The sequence below is a fragment of the Gopherus flavomarginatus genome, chromosome 5 (assembly GCF_025201925.1).
Source record: "Gopherus flavomarginatus isolate rGopFla2 chromosome 5, rGopFla2.mat.asm, whole genome shotgun sequence".
Classification (NCBI taxonomy): Eukaryota; Metazoa; Chordata; order Testudines; family Testudinidae; genus Gopherus; species Gopherus flavomarginatus.
Window position 1 is genome coordinate 63,902,516 of NC_066621.1, and position 26,178 is coordinate 63,928,693.

At 41.6% G+C, this 26,178-nt stretch overlaps 1 protein-coding gene across 9 annotated transcripts in view; it reads right to left on the bottom strand.

Annotated features, from left to right (window-relative positions):
- PPFIBP2 (PPFIA binding protein 2) overlaps nucleotides 1–26,178 on the bottom strand; it is a 204,528-nt gene that overhangs the window by 40,156 nt on the left and 138,194 nt on the right. For 5 of the 9 annotated variants that reach the window (XM_050955043.1, XM_050955042.1, XM_050955038.1 and 2 more), the window contains 4 exons: nucleotides 19,821–20,003; nucleotides 10,658–10,750; nucleotides 3,332–3,440; nucleotides 280–312 (listed from right to left, as the gene is read on the bottom strand). In XM_050955043.1, coding sequence (XP_050811000.1) covers nucleotides 280–312; nucleotides 3,332–3,440; nucleotides 10,658–10,750; nucleotides 19,821–20,003 — 418 coding nt within the window. The remainder of the gene's footprint in view (nucleotides 1–279; nucleotides 313–3,331; nucleotides 3,441–10,657; nucleotides 10,751–19,820; nucleotides 20,004–26,178) is intronic. The other 4 variants (XM_050955045.1, XM_050955047.1, XM_050955041.1 and 1 more) reach the window with 3 other exon arrangements.

The following is a 26,178-nucleotide window of genomic DNA, read 5'->3' on the forward strand; positions in this document are numbered from 1 at the left end:
ATTAACCTTGACAGTGTCCTTTTAAAGTCCAGCTATTTGATTTAGCAACCTATGAGGTTTCATTCATATTTGTTTGAAGTGATAAATCAGACTCAAGCTTTAAGCAGGGCTGATAGCTGTCTGCTTGCTGCAAACAATGAAATATTTGCCTCATATACATTATGATAAAGCAACTGAATGTAAACAGAAATTAAATTATTGCTGCAGAAGTGCATTTTAGCTATAATTTGTATGAAAATGAATATTAAGAAAATGCCAAAAGTGAATCTCAAGGCTTACGTTTTTCTTTTAGCCTTCTCCTATATAGTTCCCCTACGATGGTAAATGGTGAAAGTCAAATAAAGTTTGTAGAAAAAGCACAGATTAGATACTGTATGGCAACTTAGTCAGAATACGCATTCAAGCATAAGAGGTATGTCATGACATTATTGTCCTTGTGTGTTTCAGAAGAAAATCAAAAAGTTTGACCAGAAAATTTGGCAATTTCTTTGAGAGGAGATGTTGCTATTACTTTATATAATACCTTTCAAACATATACCAATTCAGTAGCTTCATTAGGGCACTCACAAATTTAGGCCCTGCTACTGGCTCCGAGCTCTTGGAATCACAGAGAGTTTAAGCATTGATATCAGTGGGAGCAGGGAGCAGTTAGAAAACTGAAACATGTGGTGCTCTTGACTTATTTGTAATACATACTCATTTAAAAAAAAATTCTTTCAACATCCTGTAGAAAATTGTAAACTATTCATGTAATGGAAAAATTCCTTTTCAATTAATCGTTAAAGTTTCAAAACACTGTTAGGGAAACTGTATTTTCTAGTGTCATATGCAAACCTTGTAACAATCAACATGCACAAGCTCTACAGATGACTAGCTAATACGGTGTTAGAGCGCTGCCTGAATAGATATGGAAGACATTATGGAATATACAACTGTAAAGGGCTAGATTGTCTCCTTCATTTCTGGAAGCGGAGACTCAACAGTTCTCTTTGGAGAGGGAGCAGTGAGAGGGAGGGAGTCATGGGCCTATAGTATCATCTCCTCCTACACTCTGGTATTCAGTGGAAGTTGGGGGAGGTCAACACTCCAGGGAACGTTGGCGAGGTTGGCTGAAAATGGAAGGAGAGTGAGGGAAGGGGACCAGTTCTTCTGTGTAGCCTTGTTCCCTGCTGATGGTGCAGATGTACACAAAGCAATCTGATGGAGATTCAGTCCAACCAGGGGATGATGTGGTCCTAACAAGTTATGATTTTGAATGTTTGATTACATAGCGGCTGCACATGGCTATTACTGGGATTGTGACGCTGTATGATTGGACTATGACTATTTATATCATTAATATTGCCAATGTTAGACAAATGCAACAAATCGTGTACAAAGCATGCCATCTTAGGTACCAATGGAAAAGTCACAATCTATCAGCTATGATTACCCTGGAAGCATCTCTATTTTGACTCTTTCCTACTCTGAGCTCTGGACCATGGTCTCATATGAAAAGGAGTATTCTAATCAATGGACTGAGAACCTTCCAATCTTTTGGAAGTTAGCAGAGACTTTACAAGCCAGCATTCTGTAACATCACTGCTTCAAATCTGATACATGCAATCATTGCAAAGTTCTTGTATTTGATTTCCTTAACCATTTTAACAACAAGGAGTCCAGTAGCACCTTAAAGACTAACAGATTTATTTGGGCATAAACTTTTGTGGGTAAAAACCTCACTTCTTCAGATGCATGGAGTGAAAATTACAGATGCAGGCATTATATAATGACACATGAAGAGAAGGGAGTTACCTCACAAGTGGAGAACCAGTGTTGACAGGGCCATTTCGATCAGTGTGGATGTAGTCCACTCCCAATAATAGATGAGGAGGTGTCAATTCCAGGAGAGGCAAAGCTGCTTTTGTAATGAGCCAGCCACGCCCAGTCCTTATTCAAGCCCAAATTAATGGTGTTAAATTTGCAAATGAATTTTAGTTCTGCTGTTTCTCTTTGAAGTCTGTTTCTTAAGATTTTTGTTCAAGAATAGTGACTTTTAAATCTGTTACAGAATGTCCAGGGAGATTGAAGTGTTCACCTACTGGCTTTTGTATGTTACCATTCCTGATGTCCGATTTGTGTCCATTTATTCTTTTATGTAGGGACTGTTCGGTTTGGCCAATGTACATGGCAGAGGGGCATTGCTGGCACATGATGGCAAATATAACATTAGTAGACGTGCAGGAGAATGAGCCCTTGATGGTGTGGCTGATGTGGTTGGGTCCTCTGATAGTGTCGCCAGAGTAGATATGGAAACACAGTAGGCAATGAGGTTTGCTACAGGGATTGGTTCCTGGGTTGGTGTTTCTGTGGTGTGCTGCGTAGTTGATGGTGAGTATTTGCTTCAGGTTTGGGGGCTGTCTGTAAGCAAGGATTGGCCTGCCTCTCAGGGTCTGTGAGAGTGAGGAATCGTTTTCCAGGATAGATCATTGATAATGCATTGTAGATCGTTGATAATGTGCTAGAGAGGTTTTAGTTGGGGGTTGAACGTGATGGCCAGGGGTGTCCTGTTATACTTAACCATTTTAACTCTCTCCTTTTTCTTTAATCTTCTAAATAAACCTTTAGATTATAGGTACTAAAGGACTGGCAACAGTGTGATTATTGGGTAAAATGTGAGTTACATATTGACCTGAGTACGTGGCTGATCTCTTGGGATTAGAAGAACCCTTTGTTTGATTATATTGGCTTTCAATAACCACTCGTTACAGAGTCTAGTGTATGGGTGGAGAAACAAGAACTGGGATGCCTATGGAGAATGCATTTTTGACTTCATGTTAACCAGTGTGGTGAGATAGAAGTTCAACTTCTGTTTCTGTCTTGGTATATCTAATAATAGAATAACCACCAGTTTGGGGATCAGTCTGCTCTGTTTCTCAGCAGTTTGTCCTGAATCTGGTATTCTCAGCTGTGATCCACTGAGGCATGGTGACAGTGATAAACAATGGTTTGGTAATTTAAAAAAAAGGTAACTAGAAATACCCTTTCATATAACTTTGAGATCAATATTTTACAAATATATAGCTACAAGGAACATTAAATGGTCTTTCAATTTAGAACAAAGTTCTCTGCATTAGAAGTTTCAGTGCTCTGTGGATACCAAATTCTTTTACTTGGCCTGTCAGTAGAGCAGCTATCCCCCCTTCATCCCCCACCTCCCCCCAAAAAAAACGTAGAAGGCAGAACTGTCGTGTCTCCTTACATTGCCTTAAATGCTGATCAGTTGCTGCTTCACAGAACTGAAGACAAATGTTTTCATTTCAGCTTTGATTTCTTCCCCATCCATTCTTACCTCTTTCTGCAATTTCATTATGCACCAAGGTCCTGGAGAGTTGACTCTGTAAACGTTCAATTTCTGCATCTTTGAGAGCTAACTGCTCCTGAAGCTGGGCTATTTCAGCCTGAAAGAACGGAACAGAAATTCAGAATGTCACCATCACTGGATACCCATTCATTCTCAACTCCCAAACAAAAAGTCACTTCACTTGACTCCAGGCCCTGATTTATAACTTCTTTTAATATTATGAAACTCTTAGATCCTTAAAAATGCCACCTATCCTGCAGGAAGGATATACCTTTTATAGGTACTCACTGTTTTTCCATGGTATTAGCCCTGCAAAGCAGGAAATGTCTTGCAAGGATGGTATGATTTTAAGGATTCATGACTGTACAGCCTGATCAAATACACCCAGGCTGTTTTCTTGGTAAGTAATCTGGGAATAGACAAAGTATTAAGGGTAGTTGTTTTCCCAACAGTTTTACTTGGGCCAGCAATACAGTGCTAAATATAGAGTTATTTGCAAGAGAGCAGAATATTTTCCCAAATTTTACTCACATTTTGGAAGAGAGCCCTGCGGTGTTCACTATAGCCACGGGTCATTTTATTATGTAAATTGTAGTTCGGATTAGGTGTAGTTTCTACTATCATGATATACTATTTCTGTCTCCATCATATTAAAAAAGATGAATAATCAAACACAAGAAAAGTGTCCTGGGTTGATTTCTACTGTTTGACCACTGCTGTCAGACATTTGGTAAAACGGCTCTCACCTTCATCAGATATTTTAGATGGCAATTATGGCAGAAGCAACGCATGAGCTGAAAACCAACCATGCATATGGATCAAAACACAATTGTTAATTTACACACATCAGAATTCAGGCTGCCCTTATGACTAGGTAAAATCTCAGACTCTAAAATTTCTCAAAAATCCAGCAGGGATAGAAATACAGACTTGTCCAACTGGCAACATAATGATACTATTATCTCATGTTAGTCCATCTGAGAGCAGCTGGCTGTAACACACTTTGCTATTTTAGACAATAGCATCATTTTTCAGATTTTTGTGCATCTTTAGAAGCACTTAAAGCATTTCACTCAGTAAAAATTTACTGTGATCTACCCATGACATTACTAATAGACATATCACTTTAGTATCTAGCATCTAGGATGTAAGGTGTTACCAGGTCCACAAGACATTATAATTAAGAAAAACCCATGATCTGACAGGGAAGAAGGGGAGAGATTTAGTTTATTAGGAGAAAACACATTTTGACAAGGAGCAGGCAGCTGGGTGGCAGCAAACGCTCACCCTTTCTGCCCTGAAATCCTCATGGAATATAGGAATTCAGCTGACTAAACCTCTGAATGATTACCATGCGTTCTTAGTGACTAATGTGCTTTATATATCCCAGCCAGGGAGACATTTCAAATTTTTATTTCAGTAGCTGGAGCAATAGGAAGACAGAAGAGCAGACTTCCTAATAGCAGATTTGGACTTGTTTCCTCCACCCCATTCTTCAATCTTGGTTTCTCCCTTTCCTCTTTTATTCAACTGATGTCATCGCCACAGTTAATTTTCCTCTTCCTTACCTTGCACTTATATTCCTTTCCAGTCCCATATCTTCTGCCACTCATTTCTCTCCAGAAGTTTATTTCTCTCTCTCTCTCTCACTTCCCACTTTTCTCCTCTTTCCTCTGCCTCCACGCTCCTCCACTTTTCCCTTTCCCAGTCACTATCTCTGAAGATAATAGACCGCACATTGTTTTGACAACACATTTACCAAAGACGCAGAAAGTTAATTGTCACTGTTTCAGAAGATGGATTTATTACTGTGACGGAATGCACCCCTGTATACACACTACTGTAATAATCTTTGTAGAAAGTATACCTTGTAAGATACTACTTAAAAACTCATAATTTGCTGATTAGTATTATCCTGCTAAAATATGTGTGGCAACATTGTTAAGATTCCCCTGTATGATGTTATTAACGCACGTTCCAAACCCCACTGACCTGGCCAGGCAGAAATCAGGTCTGTCCTAAACAAAGAGACGAATGTGTGCTTGTCTTAATTTGCATTTATGCAGGAAGCAGAGTCATCAATCAGGGAGGGAAAACAAAGAAAGTTTACACATATTCTTCCACATAGACGCTACTCTATGATGATTGGAATGTTGGTGTGGATGGGTATAGTTTGCTCAGGAAGGATAGACAGGGGAAAAAGGGAGGAGGTGTTGCCTTATATATTAAAAATGTACACACTTGGACTGAGGTGGAGATGGACATAGGAGACGGAAGTGTTGAGAGTCTCTGGGTTAGGATAAAAGGGGTAAAAAACAAGGGTTGTGTCGTGCTAGGAGTCTACTACAGGCCACCTAACCAGGTGGAAGAGGTGGATGAGGCTTTTTTGGAACAACTAACAAAATCATCCAAAGCCCAAGATTTGGTGGTGATGGGGGACTTCAACTATCCAGATATATGTTGGGAAAATAATACCGCGGGGCACAGTCTATCCAATAAGTTCCTGGACTGCATTGCAGACAACTTTTTATTTCAAAAGGTTGAGAAAGCTACTGGGGGGAAGCTGTTCTAGACTTGATTTTAACAAATAGGGAGGAACTCGTTGAGAATTTGAAAGTAGAAGGAAGCATGGGTGAAAGCGATCATGAAATCATAGAGTTTGCAATTCTAAGGAAGGGTAAAAGAGAGTACAGCAAAATAGAGACAATGGATTTCAGGAAGACGGATTTTGGTAAGCTCAGAGAGCTGACAGGTAAGGTCCCATGGGAATCAAGACTGAGGGGAAAAACAACAGCGGAGAGTTGGCAGTTTTTCAAAGGGACACTATTAAGGGCCCAAAAGCAAGCTATTCCAATGGGTAGGAAAGATAGAAAATGTGGCAAAAGACCACCTTGGTTTAACCATGAGATCTTGCATGACCTACAAAATAAAAAGGAGTCATATAAAAAATGGAAACTAGGTCAGATTACGAAGGATGAATATAGGCAAACAACACATGAATGCAGGGGCAAGATTAGAAAGGCAAAGGCACAAAATGAGCTCAAACTATCTATGGGAATAAAGGGAAACAAGACGACTTTTTATCAATACATTAGAAGCAAGAGGAAGACCAAGGACAGGGTAGGCCCACTGCTCAGTGAGGAGGGAGAAACAGTAACAGGAAACTTGGAAATGGCAGAGATGTGTAATGACTTCTTTGTTTCGGTCTTCACTGAGAAGTCTGAAGGAATGTCTAACATAGTGAATGCTTATGGGAAAGGGGTACGTTTAGAAGATAAAATAAAAAAAGAGCAAGTTAAAAATCACTTAGAAAAGTTAGGGCCTGATGAAATGCATCCTAGAATACTCAAGGAGTTAATAGAGGAAGTATCTGAGCCTCTAGCTATTATCTTTGGAAAGTCATGGGAGAGATTCCAGAAGACTGGAAAAGGGCAAATATAGTGCCCATCTATAAAAAGGGAAATAAAAAGAACCCAGGAAACTACAGACCAGTTAGTTTAACTTCTGTGCCAGGGAAGATAATGGAGCAAGTAATTAAAGAAATCATCTGCAAACACTTGGAAGGTGGTAAGGTGATAGGGAATAGCCAGCATGGATTTGTAAAGAACAAATCGTGTCAAACCAATCTGATAGCTTTCTTTGATAGGATAACGAGTCTTGTGGATAAGGGAGAAGCGGTGGATGTGGTATACCTAGACTTTAGTAAGGCATTTGATATGGTCTCGCATGATATCCTTATTGATAAACTAGGCAAATACAATTTAGATGGGGCTACTATAAGGTGGGTGCATAACTGGCTGGATAACCATACTCAGAGAGTAGTTATGAATGGCTCCCAATCCTGCTGGAAAGGTATAACAAGTGGGGTTCCGCAGGGGTCTGTTTTGGGACCGGCTCTGTTCAATATCTTCATCAACGACTTAGATGTTGGCATAGAAAGTATGCTTATTAAGTTTGCAGATGATACCAAACTGGGAGGGATTGCAACTGCTTTGGAGGACAGGGTCAAAATTCAAAATGAGCTGGACAAATTGGAGAAATGGTCTGAGGTAAACCGGATGAAGTTCAATAAAGACAAATGCAAAGTGCTCCACTTATAGACTCATAGACTCTAGGACTGGAAGGGACCTCGAGAGGTCATCGAGTCCAGTCCCCTGCCCTCATGGGAGAGGACTTAGGAAGGAACAATCCGTTTCACACATACAGAATGGGAAGAGACTGTCTAGGAAGGAGTATGGCAGAAAGAGATCTAGGGGTCATAGTGGACCACAAGCCAAATATGAGTCAAGAGTGTGATACTGTTGCAAAAAAAGCAAACGTGATTCTGGGATGCATTAACAGGTGTGTTGTAAACAAGACATGAGAAGTCATTCTTCCGCTCTACTCTGCGCTGGTTAGGCCTCAACTGGAGTATTGTGTCCAGTTCTGGGCACTGCATTTCAAGAAAGATGTGGAGAAATTGGAGAGGGTCCAGAGAAGAGCAACAAGAATGATTAAAGGTCTTGAGAACATGACCTATGAAGGAAGGCTGAAAGAATTGGGTTTATTTAGTTTGGAAAAGAGAAGACTGAGAGGGGACATGATAGCAGTTTTCAGGTATCTAAAAGGGTGTCATCAGGAGGAGGGAGAAAACTTGTTCACCTTAGCCTCTAATGATAGAACAAGAAGCAATGGGCTTAAACTGCAGCAAGGGAGATTTAGGTTGGACATTAGGAAAAAGTTCCTAACTGTTAAGGTGGTTAAACACTGGAATAAATTGCCTAGGGAGGTTGTGGAATCTCCATCTCTGGAGATATTTAAGAGTAGGTTAGATAAATGTCTATCAGGGATAGTCTAGACAGTATTTGGTCCTGCCATGAGGGTAGGGGACTGGACTCAATGACCTCTCGAGGTCCCTTCCAGTCCTAGAGTCTATGAATCTATGAATCTTGTCTCCTGACTTTCAGATCAGGGTCCCTCCCCCCGAGTCCAATAGCTGTTCACTTTTGTCTTCTCGCAAGCAGAAAATGAGGTGGGCAGGGAGAGAGAAAATTGGGAGCTTTGGGATGTTTGTCCCTCTGCTTTTTAGTTTCAGTCCCCCTCTTGAGTTTGTACTGTACATGAGTATCATAGATTATTAGTGTTGGAAGGGACCTCAGGAGATCATCTAGTTCACACCCGTCTTCCTGCCAAAGAATGGCTGCTTATCCAGGTGACTGTCCATCTGATTTTGTTGATACCTGGATGAGGCATCCATTTGCCTTTTGTCTCTGAGGAATTGGTTTGGGCTGTTTCCCCAGATAAATATGCATCAGTGACATCATACAGTAGAATCTTATAACGTTCATTTTGCCACACATTTTCTCAGGACAATCATGATCAGTGAATTATGATTTTTCAAATGATACCTCAGAAGATATACTTTGTGCAAGATTTATCATGGTTTTGCAAAAGTGGTGAATATAAGGGTATAGTCTGTCACAGAATTATATTAGCCTTTTACCAGTATTACTGCCTAGACAGTTATTCCCCATTTTGTAGTTGTGTATTTGATTTTTCCTTCCTAAGTATACTACTTTGCACTATATCGTCACTGAATTTCATCTTGTTGATTTCAGACAAATTCTCCAATTTGTCAAGATCGTTTTTAATTCTAATCCTGTCCTCCAAACTGTTTGCAACCCCTCCTAGATTTTATAAGCAAACTCTTCATTCCATTATTCAAATCAACAATGAAAGTATTGAATAACATTGGATCCAGAACAGACTCCTGCAGGATAGATACCTCCTCCCAGTTTGACAGCAAACTAGTGATAACTACACTTTGAGCACGGTCTGTCAATCAGTTTTGCATCCACCTTATAGGAATTTCATGTAGACCACAATTTCCTAGTTTGCTTATGAGAATGTCATGTGGGGCTGTGTCAAAAGCTTTACTAACAATCAAAATATATCACATCTACTGTTCCCCAACACCATCCATTGTGCCAGTAACCCCATCAAAGAAGGAAATTAGGTTGGTCTGGCATGATTTGATCTTGACAAATCCAAGTTGGCTACTACTTATTAACTTATTATCCTCTAGGCGTTTACAAACTGATTGTTTAATAATTTGTTCCAGTATCTTTCCAGGTATCAAAGTTAGGCTGACTAGTTTAACTGCCTGGATCCTTTTTTTCCCCATTCTTAAAGACAGGTTTGCCCTTCTTCAGACCTCTGGGAACTTACTCATCCGCCATGAGATCTTGAAGATAATCACTAACAATTTCAAGATTGCTTCAGCTAGTTCATTAAGTACTCTGAGGGGAATTTCATCAGGTCCTGCCAACTTGAATACATCTAACTTATCTAAATATTCTTTTACTTCTTCTTTCTCTATTTTGGTTTGCATTCCTTCCCCCTTGTTATTAATACTAATTGCATTAAGCATCGGGTCACCTGAAATATTACAAACAACACTAGTTTCTTAACTAAGTTGAAATAATCTGAATTTACTCATGTGAGTAGTCCGTTAGAGCTGACTAGGAACTATTCACATAAGCGGTAACTTGATTATGGACTATAAGTATCTCAGCGGGGAGGAAATGTTATATACTAAACGGCTTTTTAATCTAGTGGAGCAAGTCATAACAAGAACCAATGGCTGGAAGCTGAAGCCTGACAAATTCAAACTAGAAATAAGGCACAAATGTTTAACAATGAGGTTAATTAACCATTGAAACAAACTTCAAAGGGAAGTTGTGAATTCTCTCTCTCTTGATGTCTTCAAATCAAGACAGGATGCCTTTCGGGAGTCCACGCGTTAGTCGAACACAAGTTACTGGGCTCAATACTTGAATAACTGGGTAAAATCCAAGATGATCCAATGATCCATTCTGGCCTTACACTCTCTGAAAGTTATTCATGTGGTACACCAAAACAGCTCTGCATTTTTCCTCCCACTGCTGTCTTTGTTTGCATCTGTGAAACTGACTTTCACGCTAAAGAACTTACTCCAGAAGCTTGTAATTGATATGGAATGAATGAAATAGAAAGCTTGAAAGGAAGGCTTGCTTGTGGAATAATTCCTTTGTTAGCCATGATATTAGTTTTTGGGAAAAGAAAAAAAAGAGAGGAGAATTGGGTGGCAGGAAGAGTAAAAATCTTAAATAAAAGGACAGAACAACTTTAAAGGCAAAATCTGCATTCAACAGATTGTTCAAACAAAACCTTATTTTACAGTCATCAGTGAACTGTATTAAATGTTAAAAAAAGTAAATATTGAGGGAAATAGGGAGTATCCACTTGCAGGTTAGAATAAATCTGTCTTTCATAAGTGCTAAATTTACTGCTTACTTTGGTTGCTTTTAATTTCCATTCATATTGGGTTCTTTCATTTTCCAGCTCTTCTACTTTAATTTTGAGATGTTTGAGTTCCTGAAGCAAACCCTGCAAAAGGAAAAGATAAAGAACAGCTAAAGAAAGGCTCAGCCGAGTGTTTGTTTTTTTAAAGGACACGAATTAAAGCTAATCCATGACACAGTCCAGTGAATGTGGAACCACCCATGCATAATAAACTTTTCCTTGTTATTTGTGCACCCTAAGTTAAGCAAGTGAAAGCTACTTTGATTTGCTATATTATTAAGCGGAATCCTTTCTGAAACTCTCTAGCCAAAATTATGACCAACTTTGCTTCGTTGTGTAGGAAAGACGGCTGACTCTGATGTGTTCAGGTTCTCGGGTCCACTTATATCCATGTTATATTGTACCAAGGGTTGCGTTCAGAGGTTCTTTAAAAAAATCTAGAAGACTGAAATGCTGCCGAAGAGTCTCCTAATGTTCACAGAAGGAAAAAAGCTCCCTGCTGGCAGGTATTTAAGATACCTAAAAACACCAACAAATACCACAGATGAGGCAATATTCAGCAGACAGGCACCACACATAAACACTTTACAGACAAATAAGACTATATCCCTACCTGAGGAGCTGATGATGGAGAGACCCGTCAGTAAATAAAAGGTCCCATGTCAATTGATGCAGCCAAGAGATGCATTTACAACAACAACAAAAAGATTCTTAACACCTTTATTAGGATATCTACATGGGGAGTCTTAACGCAAAGCTTTTTGCTGCATGGCTGCTAACGCGCTGTACACAAGCTGCACCAATAGTGTTCACACGGTTTGAAACTCCTCCAGGAACTGGTCTTCTAGAAATAGCTGCTCAGTGTCCTCCTCTTCTTCCTCACCCTTGTCCTGCTTCCACTGTTGCTGAATTTCCTCCTGCTGCTGGAGGAGCAGTTGCTGCTGCCACATCCTCCACTCAGCAGTTTTGTTTGGCCTTGAGTGCTGAAATACACACCAAACAGTCTGCCACCATGTTGAGCAGAGCATTTCTGGCCTCGGAAAACCAGCATGGCTTGGTAGGAATGAATTATTGTGCAGAACTGGGATGACCAGCAGTAGCGAGAAAATTTCAGAGTGGGAAGGGTTACTTTTTTTTAGACAAGCGCTGAACTGACCTTGGAGCTTCATCAATAGTGTACCAACATGCTGTACCCTGCCCCTAGAGAAGCAGGTCACCATTACCATCAGGAAGCTGGCCACTCCAGAATGCTGCTGGTTGGTGGCAGACCAATTCAACTTGGGGAGATCAACTGCTTGCGACATTCTCATGCAGGAGTGTCATGCCATGGAAAAGGTACTGTTTCATTCAGTTATAATGCTGGGTAATGCTCAGGAGACTATTGGGAACCACATACATGCAAAGCCATCAAACTGTCTGGGATAACTTATAAACCATCTCTTATCATTTGCTCCCTCCCAGACCCTCATTCCCCCACTCAGGAACAGAACTTATGAATAGGAAGGGATAGATCTCCATGGTGTTCTAAGGGCTGGTTGACCACCATGGTAGGTTTACAGACATAAATGTAGGGTATACTGGAAATGTACATGATCAGAACTCATGTCTTGTCAAACTAGTGGAAGGAGAACTGTGTGGCCCCAGGAACACTATTGACATTAATGGTGCGGATGTTTCTCCAGTTATTCTGGGAGATCTCTCAAGCCCTGCTTCCTTAGTTAATGAAGCCATTCACAGACCACCTGGACAGAATGACAGAGCTTTTTAACTACCCACTCAGCAGCTGCAGAATGGTAATCAAGTGTGCATTTGGCCATCTGAAAGGGAGATGGCACTGTTTGTGGAATAGGTTGGAAGCAGCAGAAAAAAATGTGCTAAGCATTATATCAGCATGTTGTATTCTATCCAATATTTGTGCAGATAAGGGAGAAAGCTTTAACAGTGGGTGCAAGGACGAGGTCCAGATCTTGTTCAGTGGTTTGAGCAGCTAGCCAGGTATCCCACAGAAAATGGAAATAAACCAGAGACATATTGTTTGGGATGCCCATTGTCCTTATTTTGAGTCTCATCCCTGAAAATGTGTGGCTATACAATCAGCCGTTAGCCCCTTGAAGTGGGATTCAGGTTCATTGGGTGCTGTAAGCGTGGCCTTGTTCAAGTACTTCTGTGAAACTCCATAAATTATTTTACCATTGTTTAAAGGGATTTCTAACTTTCATGCAGTGATGAGTCATAATATATGAATTTTAAATGGTTTTGATTATGAAACAAGAGTCATGTAACAAACCAAAAATTAAGTTTTTACTGATGCAATACTACAGCAGCTTTTAATCAAAAATATATTAAACAAAACAACAGTGCAGCCAACGCTGAAAGTGCCGTGCAGTGCAGAACAGTTGGTGAGGTGGAGGGGCTTAAAGTTACAGGTGAGTATACATCTTGCTTCTGTCTCTTCTTGTGGGATTTCGTGCCGTGGCTCAAAGTTCTCAGGGGCACTGAAGGACTCAAAAGAGCTGGGCTCAGATGCATTTTTAATCTGTGCCTAGAGAGGCATGGCTTCTGGGAACACTGCTCCAGGTGGGTGGAGTAGGGTGGAGTTGCAGGTGGCCCCGGTAACTTGTATTATCCAGGGGCTCAAGAACGTGGCTGGGTCCCACCTCTCTGGGCTGCAGCACCTGCTGTCCTAACACCACCATAAGACGAAGCAGCATATTTTGGCTTAATATAGTCTCTCTGAACTGCCTCTGCATTTCCCTGTACTTTTCCATGGTCTCCTTGGTTATGGGAATGTTTTCCTGGTGACTGAGATGTTGTCCTTGGCCACTGTCTCATTTGACAGCTCCATTTTTTTCTCCCTTTGGCTTTTCAGATACTGCCTCCACCTTTCACACATCTTGAATTTTTCTGTGGGACTCTGTTATGAGCTGTGCAAACATCTTGTCCCAAGTCTTCCTTTTATGCCCCCTCAGATTGGACAGACACTCTGCCATTGACAGAGGCCCTCTCCTTGGCAGTCTGGCCATTGCAGATGCTATGGCTACAGGAGAATGGAAAAAAAAACAAAGAGTGGGCTATTGTTTGTTTTCCAGTCAGGCCATGATAGCTTTTTTTAAAATATGAATTACAGACTTTACCTTCTTGAAATTCTTCCCAGTCTCGGGTGAACCTCAGAGATAAGTGGTCTGCACGTGGGAAAGGTACTGATTGCACTGGAATTTTAGTGTGCACAGTGTATGCTGTCTTGCCTTGCCACTGTGCCTTGGATTGCTGGGGGCAGGGGACTTATGTTCCCGGTCATGCTCTGCACTTCTGTTTGTGCATGGGAGGTGGCTCTGTACTGTCATAGGAGTGAGGTGGGCAACAGAGCATGAGCTGCATAGTAATCCCCTCTACATTCCCTTTGTGCTGCCCTGAGTCATGATGATGTTACACTGAAGAGACTAGGAGGCAGAGAATAGCATCATTCAAAAGGCAAAGGGCAGACCAAAGAGATATGCTGTGAAGATATTCACCAAGATGGTCCCCTAGAAGTGCTGTAGGAGTAGAAAGGAGTTGTGAGCTATACTGGAAGGAATGAGTACGTGGCAATCCCTATAATGTGAGAACCAAAATCAAGCCATTTCTCAGTCTTAAATTCTGCTTTATCTCACCTGCAGGCATGGAGAAAATCCAGAGATTAGACAGGGTCCTGCAATAACTGTCAGCTACAATGTGCAGGGCGCTTACACCTCAGTGAGGAGCATTACTTTTTGTATCTGCACTGGGCTTTCAATGCGCATTTATACTTCATGTAAACTATGACCACTAACCAAATTCCTTTTCCTGTAACCAGTGTTTCAGTAACTGTTGTATTTTTAGCACAAAGAATGTATTAATTATTTGAATCTGTCACAGGAGGGGGTGGGGTAGAGGCTGCGGCTGCGCCGTGCTGTAAGCTGCCATTCTGAGAGGGCAAACGGGTGATGGTGGAAGGGGGTTCACTGGGCAGGACAGATGAGGAAAGGTGAAAGGAAAATGGGTAGATAGGCATGTACCCTTCATGGACTGGGCCTGAAGACTGCTGATGATCCAGGATTTAAGATGGAAAAGAGTTCTCAAGTGAAACAGCTGCCATCTTGGGAATGTGGATTTGCGGGGAGGAGGGAGGATCTGAGTGAGAAAGGAGGGGGGAGGGAAGGGGGTTTGGGAAACTCAGAAAGACTCCTAGTTTATATCTACCTAAAATGAGCCGTGGGCCACCCAGACAGAAATCAGCATAGGGGCATACCACAATTAATAAAAACAACAACAACAAAAACAAAAAACTTTAAGTAGGTACCTACATGCTGAAGTTCCCTCCAGAGGATGTGTCTCTTTGGTCCCGGCTTGGGTTACTGGCGGGGACTTGGGCTCGGCTGATAGAGGGCAGGAATTGGGCTCTACAGCTGCAGGGCAGGAACTGCGTAGATTTTCACCCGGCTCTCAGGGGACTGCTATTTGCCCTCATCCCACTCATCTTTCTGGTTGCCCTTTGGCAGTTGGAAAAGTGCTGGCAGCAAGATCCAAAAGTGTTTGCTGGTCTGTCCAGTTCTTTGTAAAATGGACAGGTTACATGTCTCCTGGTGGATGTTTTCCTTGCATCCCTCAACTTAAGGTAGGCCCTCCTGAGCTGTGTGCTCTTTCTCCAGCACAGCTTGATGTCCCAATCATGACTCTTTGTGGACACCTGCTTCACAATATCCACAAACTGTTCTTTACCCTGATGTCTGACCAAAAGAGCTTCCTGCACCGACTCTTCTCCCAGATGGCAATGAGATGCAGGGTCTTAACATGGCTCCAAGCAGTAGCACAAGGCAAGTTGTGGGGACTGTGGAGTGGAATTGCTATAGTACTGCAAGAATACTGATACACTCGAGCCCAGGAGCAAATGGGCAAAAATCTGGTCTCACACCTGGTTTTGTATGGGGGAGGGTCTGTCCTGGGAACTTGACACCAGGGCAGGGGATGCACACAGGTACATAGACAGGCCAGTAGTGGTTGACTTCAAAGCACTGAGGGATAGCTGTTGAAGCAGTGCATATACACGAACAACAGATCTAACTAAATCAATTCATAGCAAACTTAGTCCACTTTGCTACAGGACTCCAGAATTTTGTAAGTGTGGAGTTAATGCACGGGAATGTGTTGCGTCACGTGTACGCTAGCGTTATAGAACCGGATTAACTCCACTTGAACTGGTTTAAAACCCCCAGGTAGACGAGTTGTGTCTGTTTAATCCATCAGCAGATGGTCAGTTTAAACTTCCCTGCTGTTGCTCAGTTTTCCTGTTCTTCCCTGCCTCACAGGAGCATTGTGAAGATAAATACATTACATGTGTTAAAGATTGTAAGGGGCTCAGATACTACATTATGAGGCCCTTATAAAGTCGCTCAAATATCTAGATAAGACATACAGAGGGAACACAGTGAATACTCCCAGGACCGCCCAGAGGATTCAGGGGGCCTGGGGCAAAGCAATTTCAGGGGCCCCTTCCATAAAAAAAAATTACAATACTATATTCTCATGCAGGCCCCTGCAGGGCCTGGCGCAAATTGCCCCACTTGCTCCCCCTCTCCTCCCCATGGGCGGCCCTGCGAAAAATAAACCTTCCGCATCTCGGCACAAACCCAGTTTTGAGAAAACTTCTTTATAAGGTATCACTGGTTCTCAGCATTAGCTAGTACTAAAAGGTACTAAATCTCATTAAAAGGGTTGGACAAATATTTTCCGTCAAAACTTTTTTCGGATCGAAAACTAGGGGTTTTTAAAAAGCAGAAAAAAATCATGGACAATGTCTGCTTTCCTTCAATATTTGTTATGTTTTTTTTAATTGAAAAGCTGAAATTAGTTTGCCAAAAACTGAATATGGTTTGGGGTTTCAGAAGTGTGTGGCCAAATATTTGCTGCTTGCTGTGTTTGATTGTTTAAAGAAACAATAAAAAAATTCTGCTTAAAAAAAATCCAAAACTTTTGAACCATCTCAGCTTGTGACCAAATGCCTGAGCCCATCCAGTCAGAGATTTTTCCAGGTTTCTGATACTCTGCTGGCTTCCTTGACTCGTATCTGACTCCATAACTTTGGGTTAATTTAGGTTAGAACATAAGAGCAGCCATACTGGGTCAAACTAAAGGTCCATCCAGTCCAGTATCCTGTCTACTGACAATGACCAATGCCAAGTGCCCCAGAGGGAGTGAACCTAACAGGTAATGATCAAGTGATCTCTCTCCTGCCATCCATCTCCACCCTCTGACAAACAGAGGCTAGGGACACCATTCCTTACCCATCCTGGCTAACAGCCATTAATGGACTTAAGCTCCAAGCGTTTATCTGTTTCCTAGAGATTGGCTCCATGGGGTCCCTCACAAACTGGAGATGGTTACTGTGAGTTTGTCATTAGTATAGTTTATGTACATATGCCATGAACTGAGCATTTGAGCTTGTTCCAGAATCTGGGATGAGCCTATGTTGTGAAAACTGAAATGCTCAAAATAGCACATGCATGTGAAAGGACACAGGGTGCTAAAATTAAATTAACCCAGGGGTTCTCAAACTGGGGGTTGGGACCCTTCAGGGGGTCACGAGGTTATCACTGGGAGTTGCAAGCTGTCAGCCTCCACCTCAAACCCCGCTTGGCCTCCAGCATTTATAATAGTGTTAAATATATAAAAAAGTGTTTTCAATTTATAAGGGGGGGAGGGGTCACACTCAGAGGTTTGCTATGTGAAAGGGGTCACCAGGACAAAAGTTTGAGAACCACTGAATTAACCCCTCTGAAGCCTCAAGGAATGCAGGGGTGGGGGGTCTCCCTTGGTAGGGTTGGGAAGGAGCTAGGTGGTGTAGAATTTTGCTCTTCTCATGTGATCCCTCCCTCAGTGACTAATTTTAAATGAAGCTACTCCCCCCCCAACATGAATCTCTCTATGGCACTAAAATTAAATATAGACTATAATTTGGCATTTGAGAAGTGCTATCTGAAGCCTCGATATAAAAGATGACACTTTGAGGAGGGTAGCGGAAGAGCATCAGGATAGGAATCTCAGCACCTTCCCATTTCTCAACACCTTAAGAGAGATGGAGGGTTAGGAAGGAGGGACGTCTCACCTGGGCACTGACCCTGTCTGGTATGTTTAACCATTTAGCTGTTAGGAATCTGGTAAAATTCCCAAGTTCTTTGTGAGAGTGGTGAGATTCTGAAAGATTAAGGGGAAAGAAGAGCATGGTATTTTGGGATGAGAGATCTGGGAGGCAGAAGTGCATGAGGAGACAGAAATTACAGAAGAGAAGGTAGAGCACACGACATAGGGAAAGAGTTATAAGGGAGTGGTAGGAGAGAGAGGCAACAGATATGGAAGACAATGAAGGAAATATGCACTATGATCTACAATAGAAAAGAAAAGAAAAGGAAAACGAGGAAGTTTAAAGCCAAGAGAGAGAATAAATCTCATTTTAAAAAACCCCAGAAAATTGACTATATTTTACAACAGCACACAACAAACAATACATAATCATCTTATTACTTTAGATTACAGAAGGTGTGATTCTGGAATATGTATGAACAAAATCACCAGTATATTTTACTAATGGGCTTAGTCCACAGTAGGTACATTTTTCAAGCTCTGATTTTAATGAATAGTAATGTTTTGTAATTTAGCATATTGAAATGCAACTTTTGTTACCTTTTACATTGGTGCTCAATTTACCTTCACCAGGCATCCAAGCACGGGGGTTATCCTTGTCACTGAGCCTACTCAAAGGCTCCAGACAGGATCCTAATGACCTCCAGCTATCTGGCCATATCTTGCCTCTTGAATCTCTCCCCTCCTTTAAGATAATTATAACCTCAGTGCTCATTCTCTGAGACCAACATTACTGATGAATCTTGGCACTGGCATCGAGGGGGCACTATTTCCCTGAACTGACATTTGTAATGTGACAAACCCTAAACCTAATCCAAACACATGGATCCTGCATATTCTTGTACATTAAATAATCCTACCTATGTCTCGGGGAAAACAAGAACAACAGTTCTTCAAATGTGCATTTTAAACATGGAACCCGATTCATGGTGCTCTTCATACCTTAATATAAATTTTAACCTTTTTCTCCAATGTGTATTTCATATGTACTCTAATGATTCACTAGACAGTGCCAGACAGAGGTGAATTATTAAGCAAAAACAGCAGCCGTACGTTTAATAGGTATCAAATCAACAAAGGATATTTATTAAAAAAAATCCTATGAAAAAAAGGACAGAAAAATTATTTGAAAACCAACCTACCCACCAGCAAAAAATCAAAACATCAAAACCCTCTGTCAACATGAGTAGATTACAGTTCGGCTTTCCAGAAATGATCCCACAAATAATTAAGGAAACACTGCAAATGCAGCGAAGTGGAACTAAAGAGTAATCCTAAAATAGGCTTTCAAGCATGCCAATGTCACTCCACCTCCATTCAATTTAAGCAGCTTAAGCAAAGTACCTGTTACCCTGACACATGAAGTGGTTTTGATCAAATAAAGTGAAGGTTTGTACTGTAAACATAAAAAATGTTTTATCATAAGTGCTTGTTTCAGAGAATAAAAAAAATTATTTCAAGATTTTCAATTTTTTAAAAGTACAAACAAAAGTCTTTTCTGAGGTTCTTTTAATTAATTTCATTATATCAGAACACACACAATGAACAGAATGAAAGGAAAAGCAAATTATTTCTGCAAGTGTGCTAAGCACTTCTCAAGTGGCTCACTGTATTCAGTGTGTCAATGCGTAGTTATGCCGACATACATGGTGGCAGATCACCTCAGAAACTATGCTGCTATACAAACATAGTTCTATTGTTGGCATTCTAAAATAGAACAGCTATGACAAAATGCTTTTGAGAGTTAAAAGCAAAATGCAAACTTTATTAAAAAGTTAGGTCCATATTTTGCTCTCATTGACATCTGTGCATTGGTAAAGCAGGCATCAATAAGAGCAGAATTTGGCACTAGGTTTTTTATTATTAACACAGCACGCTCTCTAAAAAAAGTCACACAGATTAATGCCTATTGTTCACAACATAATTCTGGTTAGTGGAATTCAGTTTTTGTGAGAAAGGGGGCAATGCACAAAATTATGCTAAAGTGTACTTCTCATACATCACACAGAGAGCAATTCTTCTGGGAGAGGCTCTCTACCACTGATCTTGTGCTGGCCTGAAGATCATTAGCTGTCAGTTCAAGTTTCCTATCTTGAGACTTTCTTTCCTGGATTTTACTATTAATTTCCAGCTGTAGTCTACACATCTGGTCCTGTAGCTCACTGATCAGGTTCACTACTGACTGCAAGAAGGAAAGAGAGACAGGTGAGAAAGAAAATGACGGGGATTAAGGAAGAAATAAGGGCAGGAAGCACAGAAGATTATTTCACAGTCACAGGACTACGGAATACATGAAGCTGGAAAGAGACTACAAAGAAACAAGCCTGATTTTCCCTACATGAGATAGGTGTAAATTGGTGTAAATCAGGAGTAGCTCCATTTAAGTAAGTGCTCATATATCAAGGGGATGGATGTTTTAGAAATACCTGAGACAGAGAGGTTTAGTGGAGTTACTTGTGATTTACATCAGTGTGAAGGAGATCAGAATTTGGCGCCAGGTCTTTACCAATCTGCCCAGCAGAATACAGAGATATGACAACAATTGGAACTTATACTGTGATGTTGGCCAGCTGTTCTGGGGCAATTTGTGACCACAGCCAGCCTTTTTTTTTTTTTTTGGCTGCGCTAAAATGCGATCAGTTATATACATTAATATATGTACCCAACATCATTTACTAGTAAAAAGTTGTCATGTGATCTTTCTGGACCATAATCTACTCTGTCATATAATGTATAATTACAGACATCCATGCCAAAAGAAATCCTACTCCAGAAAATGAATTAGTCGACCTCCATTCTACTACCACAGGGGTGGACAAACTATGGCCTGCAGGCTGAATCCGGCCCACCAGCTGTTTTAATCTTGCTCTAAAGCTCTTGCTGGGGAGTGAGGTCTGGGGCTTGCCCCACTCCGGTGCTCCAGTCAGGGAGCAGGATTGGGGGCCACTCCACGTGGCTCCCGGAAGCAGCGGCATGTCCCCCCTCTGGGCTCCTATGCATCTCAACCCCAATTTTGTGAGCATTCATGGCCCGCCATTCAATTTCTATTCCCAGGTGCGGCCCTCAGGCCAAAAAGTTTGCCCACCCCTGTACTAGCAGGTCCCTTTATACCCAGGACTAGTAAGGATAAGAACAATAGGTCCCTAAACCATCCATTCTGCCATTTAGCCCCACCAACTTGGGCATGTTCCTGACACACATGTTTAAGCAACACATTTTGGAGAAGCCAAAATGATGCTCTAAAAAGGAAGGCAGCAGAATGACAATATACAGGGTTATTTTAAAATTGTGAATACATTCAGATGGGGAACAGCTTCCCTGGAACAGTCAATAAAACAGGACACTTCTAGTTATGGGAAGGAAACCAAGCGCAAGTCTGTAGTAAAAGCTATGTGACGTCCTATTCCCCTTTCTTAATTAAATGGCTCAATCTTCAATGCTTCCTCAGAGATTACAAAAATTTGGAATTGCTCTCTTAATATTGATGTATATTGATATCACGTATTTTACAGCCTCTCATTTTTTCTAGGCAAAGTAAATCTTATGACATTAATCAATCACCTAAGTGAGTGGGAAACTTAATGGGCAGCAGAACACCCAGAGGGAATGGGGACCTGCAAAAGGGGCACAGAGGAAACTTCCAATTTTTCTATTACAAAACATGAAAATCCTCTTAAAAGTTTACACTTACCTGAAACTCTCCTGCAGTGCAGTAAATGCAAAGCTAGCTAAAATTGTAGAAGGGATCACTGAGAACTTCTTTGTGCAGGGGAGCAGTTTACTGAGTCTCGGCATATATTGTTTCAAACAAGCAAATACTCTACAGAACCAACCAAGGTGCACTAATGGCTCAGAACTCCAAAAGCAGGATCAAAGCCTTTAAATATACTCTCCCTTTTAATTTCCGAAGGTATGCACATCAGCAATCTACAGAAGTTATATGGCAAACAGGTATTTCATGCTAAGGCCCTGATTCAGCAAAGCATCGGCTAACTTTTAAGCACATATTGAAGTGGTTTGCTGAACCAGGGCCTAAATATATGCTGTTTTCAGATCCCTTCCTCCACTTAGCAGTGAACAGCCTCTTTAATATTTAAGAAAAGTTGTGTGGCCTGCAAAATCTGGGTATTAGTTCCTTTACAGATTTTGCTACACTGTGCCAAGACTGTAGGTAACAAAGCCAGGCTGCTGAAGCACCAGCTAATGCAGGTGGAACTGTATCCCTCATATGCTGAGAAGACTGAGTGACCACATCCATTAGCAACTTTGCAATAACACAGCAGGGCAGTGGGGAGGGAAGTGTTTCCGTAGCCAAGCCCATCATCCTATCACATTATTGCCAGGGGAACTCCTGGAAAGCACAGGCTTTGTGTAAAATCAGGATACTATCCAGGGCCCTTGATTTTCCATGTCTGGATTTTGTTCCATTTTCACAGTCATTGCCACAACAAGGCAGCAGTTTTTTTAAAAATTAACACTGTGCTAGTAAATTCCTATTGAATACTATTACTGCTACAGGCTGAGATTTTAAAAAGAGACTAAGGAAGCTAGATACCCATCTTCCACAGAATTTCAATGGGAGTTGGGTGCTTGCCTAACTCTCTTAGTCTTCTTTGACAATCCCATTTTTTATTCTGCATTTGTCGTTGGCAGGGAACAGGGAGCACTATTAACCTTTATGAGGTAGAGCCAAGCTAGGTTTTGCAGAATCCTTGGTGAAATCAGATGTGTGGGGCCCACGCAGACTTCTTTAGGTATGCATTGGCACAGGTAAGGGACTGGCAGCTACTTTAGTGGTAGATTCCAGTCATGGCAATGCAGGAGTTTGGCAGCTGGGAGAAGATCTCCTCTGCTTTCCAACTCTTTTCCACTGTGCTCCAGTGACTGGTTCCTGGAATGTGGGGCTGTGTGCGTCTGTGCACTCTGGACTTGCCTTGAGCCACCCCTCATAAGTTGGAGATGGTAAAACTCCCTGTCCTCCCCATAGACAATAAGATGGGTCCATAGAGGGAAAATGCTCCAGCTTCAGTCTCTGCCTTTGTGGCTGCATGTTCTCCTTTTATAGGGAAAAGGCTGAGAATACATTCTTTCCATCTTTCTCTTTTTGCTTCTCCTCTTCTGGGAATCTCTTTCTGTACGTTTTCCTATACCAGGCCTTTTCTCTCTCAGCATTAAAGGCTGTTATAACTATAGCTGGAGTTTGATTTGAGCCAAAGAGTGGATCTAAACTCCCCTAGACTTTGGGGAAGCTTAGAGCCAGATCTAGGATCAAACTTTGTGGCTCTTGGCTTTCTCTGAATATAAGCACAAGAACGTTCAGAAACAGAGAATGCACCCTCTCTCTTTTGCCAACCTCTTCCCCACAGCTCTCAGACTAGGCTCAGAAGATCTTGCAAATTAAATCTGGATTGAGGTGAAGTGATGCAAAAAGCTGAATGTCAACTCCACCTACTAGCAGCTCCAGGACTGCAAGTGATAGGCTCCTTAGAGATACAGACATACCAGAGATAAATGTGTTTCTTTTGATTTTAATTTCTAGATACAAACAAAAAGTGCCTCTAAATAACCCTAGCCACAACAGATGAAGAATCATTGTACATGGGACGTAACTTTTCCTACTCACCACTAAAATGGTGGCACAACAGAGATTAGTTGCTACTGTTTGAGTCTCTCTTCTTATCCCAGTAAACTCTGTACAGAAAAGAATTACTGAAAAAACAAGAAGCATTCCAAGATTCGTTTTTCCCACAGCTAAAAACTATGGGTCCAATTCTGCCGCCTGTCCTCATCTGAGTAAGAGCTCCAGGATATAGCACAAACTCTTTGTCTTTGCATACACATACTCCCATTGAAGTAGTTTTGCCTGTATTATAACTTCAGGAAATTACTTTGTTGCTTTATCGCCCCAGCAAATGGAACTATAAAACATACAAATCTGAAGAAAATGTACAGGGCAAGTTTATGTAGATGTGCTGGGGGCACAAATGTGGAAGCAGAGCGCCAGGACCCAATTCCCCACTCCCACTGCCAGGAGGGACCAGGGCACAGTCCCTTCAAACAGGACACTCATGATAGTGACAGGGCTGTGTCCCTCTCCTGCACGCTGTCTACCTAAGACAAACAAGACTGTATTGTCCAATGGGGCAGAAGGGCCAGTGCAGCACGTGTACACCCCCTGTGCACCACGGACCTTAAGGAGTGTGGCAGTGCATTGCCTTCAATGCAGATCAGTGCGTAAGCTACACTGTCAAGCCCACACCATACAAATGGTCCATTCATACAGCCAGAGTGTACAATACCAGGTGTGGAGAGGGAGGGGTAGGGTGGGGGGAGGGGAGCATGACAGTTGTTCCTGACACCACCTAACAGAAGACCTGGTTATGCCTCTGTACACATAATGCAGGTGTCTCCAGTGCAGGTGGTCACTTGATACTGCAGCTCTTTACATAACCTCATTATATTTTTAAAATAATTTCCAAGGGGTCCAGAGCTTCTAAAGAAAGGAAAAAGCTACAGAGAGCTCTTCAGGTGGGACTTGAGAAACCAGCTCATAAATCTTTACAGTGCTGCACTGTGACAGAAGAGAGAGTTATTTTGCGGAGTGGACATTAACGTTGCAGAGCTCAGGAGTGGAACCTGTCTGTTTACAAACATCTATCCTCTTGGCCCTCCTGTTACATGGATATAAATAGCACTTTCAATTTAGCTCGTGCTTTTGAAGAGCCAGTGACAACTGGCATTCAGTGTAAAATTAATACCTTTGAGGGGAGCTTAGAGAGATTCAGACTCTTTGTTACTAACTAAAATCAAAACCAAACTACAGCTGCATGTTGTGTAGGACAAAGTGAAATGGATTTGAGAGATAAAACTCAGAATCACTCCCAGATATACTTTGCCTTATCTTCCCGTAATACTAGAGAGAGAATTTAAGAAATTCTATCTAGCTGATGGGAAACAGCTGGTTTAAAATATAAAAGCACAGAATTAAAAATTACATATATGTTTTAGTTGAATTATCCTGTGTTTTTGATACTCATTTAAAAATAAATTTAAAAAATCCAATTGCAAGAGGCAAGTTTTAATATGCAATATAATTTGCAGGCAATTTAAAAAGGCTTAGCTAGAGAATGCCTCTGGATAGCACTGGTGCTGGGGTCGGGCCTTAGCACTATCCCCTCTAGGTAGTGTCAACACAGCGTCCCATCAATCAACGTCATACCCACCTGGGTCAATCCCAGCCCCAGTCTAGAGCACAGTGATTGGCTGGCAGATGGCATGGTGCTGCCTAGAAAAGGCAGTGGCTGGTGAAGGCAGTCTCCTTCCACTCTGCCTCCTGCATCTTCACCCACACTCCCATGCACCTACCTTATTCCAAATGTTTATTGCAGCTTCAATTTCATTTAACAGATGCAGTTACTAGAGGGTGCTATGTACATTATGGTTATTTTGCTCAGTCAGTGCTGGTTTGTACAGGTTTGGCTCTCTGAAGCAACCAGGTGGGCCACAGCATGACTCTTCAAATACAAGCATAGGTCAGAGTCTCAGTTTTTCTTACTTTGGATATACTTTGGGTGGTAGTCTCTTAGCAGTCAGGATCAAACTGACCCTCACATTGGGGTTAATGGTGGGGGTCAGATCTACCAACCCTAGAGAAGTTGACAGTTTGGCATATACTTTAACCCCACATTTCTCAGCCGTTCCCACCAAACTAGAACCTTCCTATCACTTAGGATAGGGCAATGTAGTCATAACCCCCCCATGTTGAAAACGCCTGACACAATCCAAAGGAGATGGGATTACCCCATTCTGATGGGATGTTTGGATTCTTGGGAGCACCTACCCCTTAGTGAGAGATTTGGCAATTTCCTTGTGAAGTAGACTACACAGACCTGGTTAGACCTTAGGGTTACATGGGATTATACACTTAAAACACTGATAGTTCTGAGTGAAAAATTATGGGGAGGCCATAGATGATAAAAGGGGCACCTGTTACTTACTTGGCTGTCAACCACTGCCAGAATTTATCCTCCCTAATGCTATCAAAGTTTCAGAAACCTTGAGAAGCTCAAAAATCCCAAATTCCAAACCTAGAAGTGAGCAGTAAATTACAGCTCCCATAGCTAACCTATGTACAGTCAGCATGTGTCCAACAGTTTGCTGGAAGCATTACAGAGGACAGATATTTTACACAACCTGAATTTCAAATTTTTCCTAGGTAAATTTAGAACAAAACATTTTTCTGCTGCAGTAAAGTGCAAACCTTAGTCCCAGAATATAGTCCTTGTAATCCTCCCCTGGCAGGCTACTGCAGAGCTCCATTCTGTTAGGGGCACTGATCCCCACCCCGGCTGAGGTGC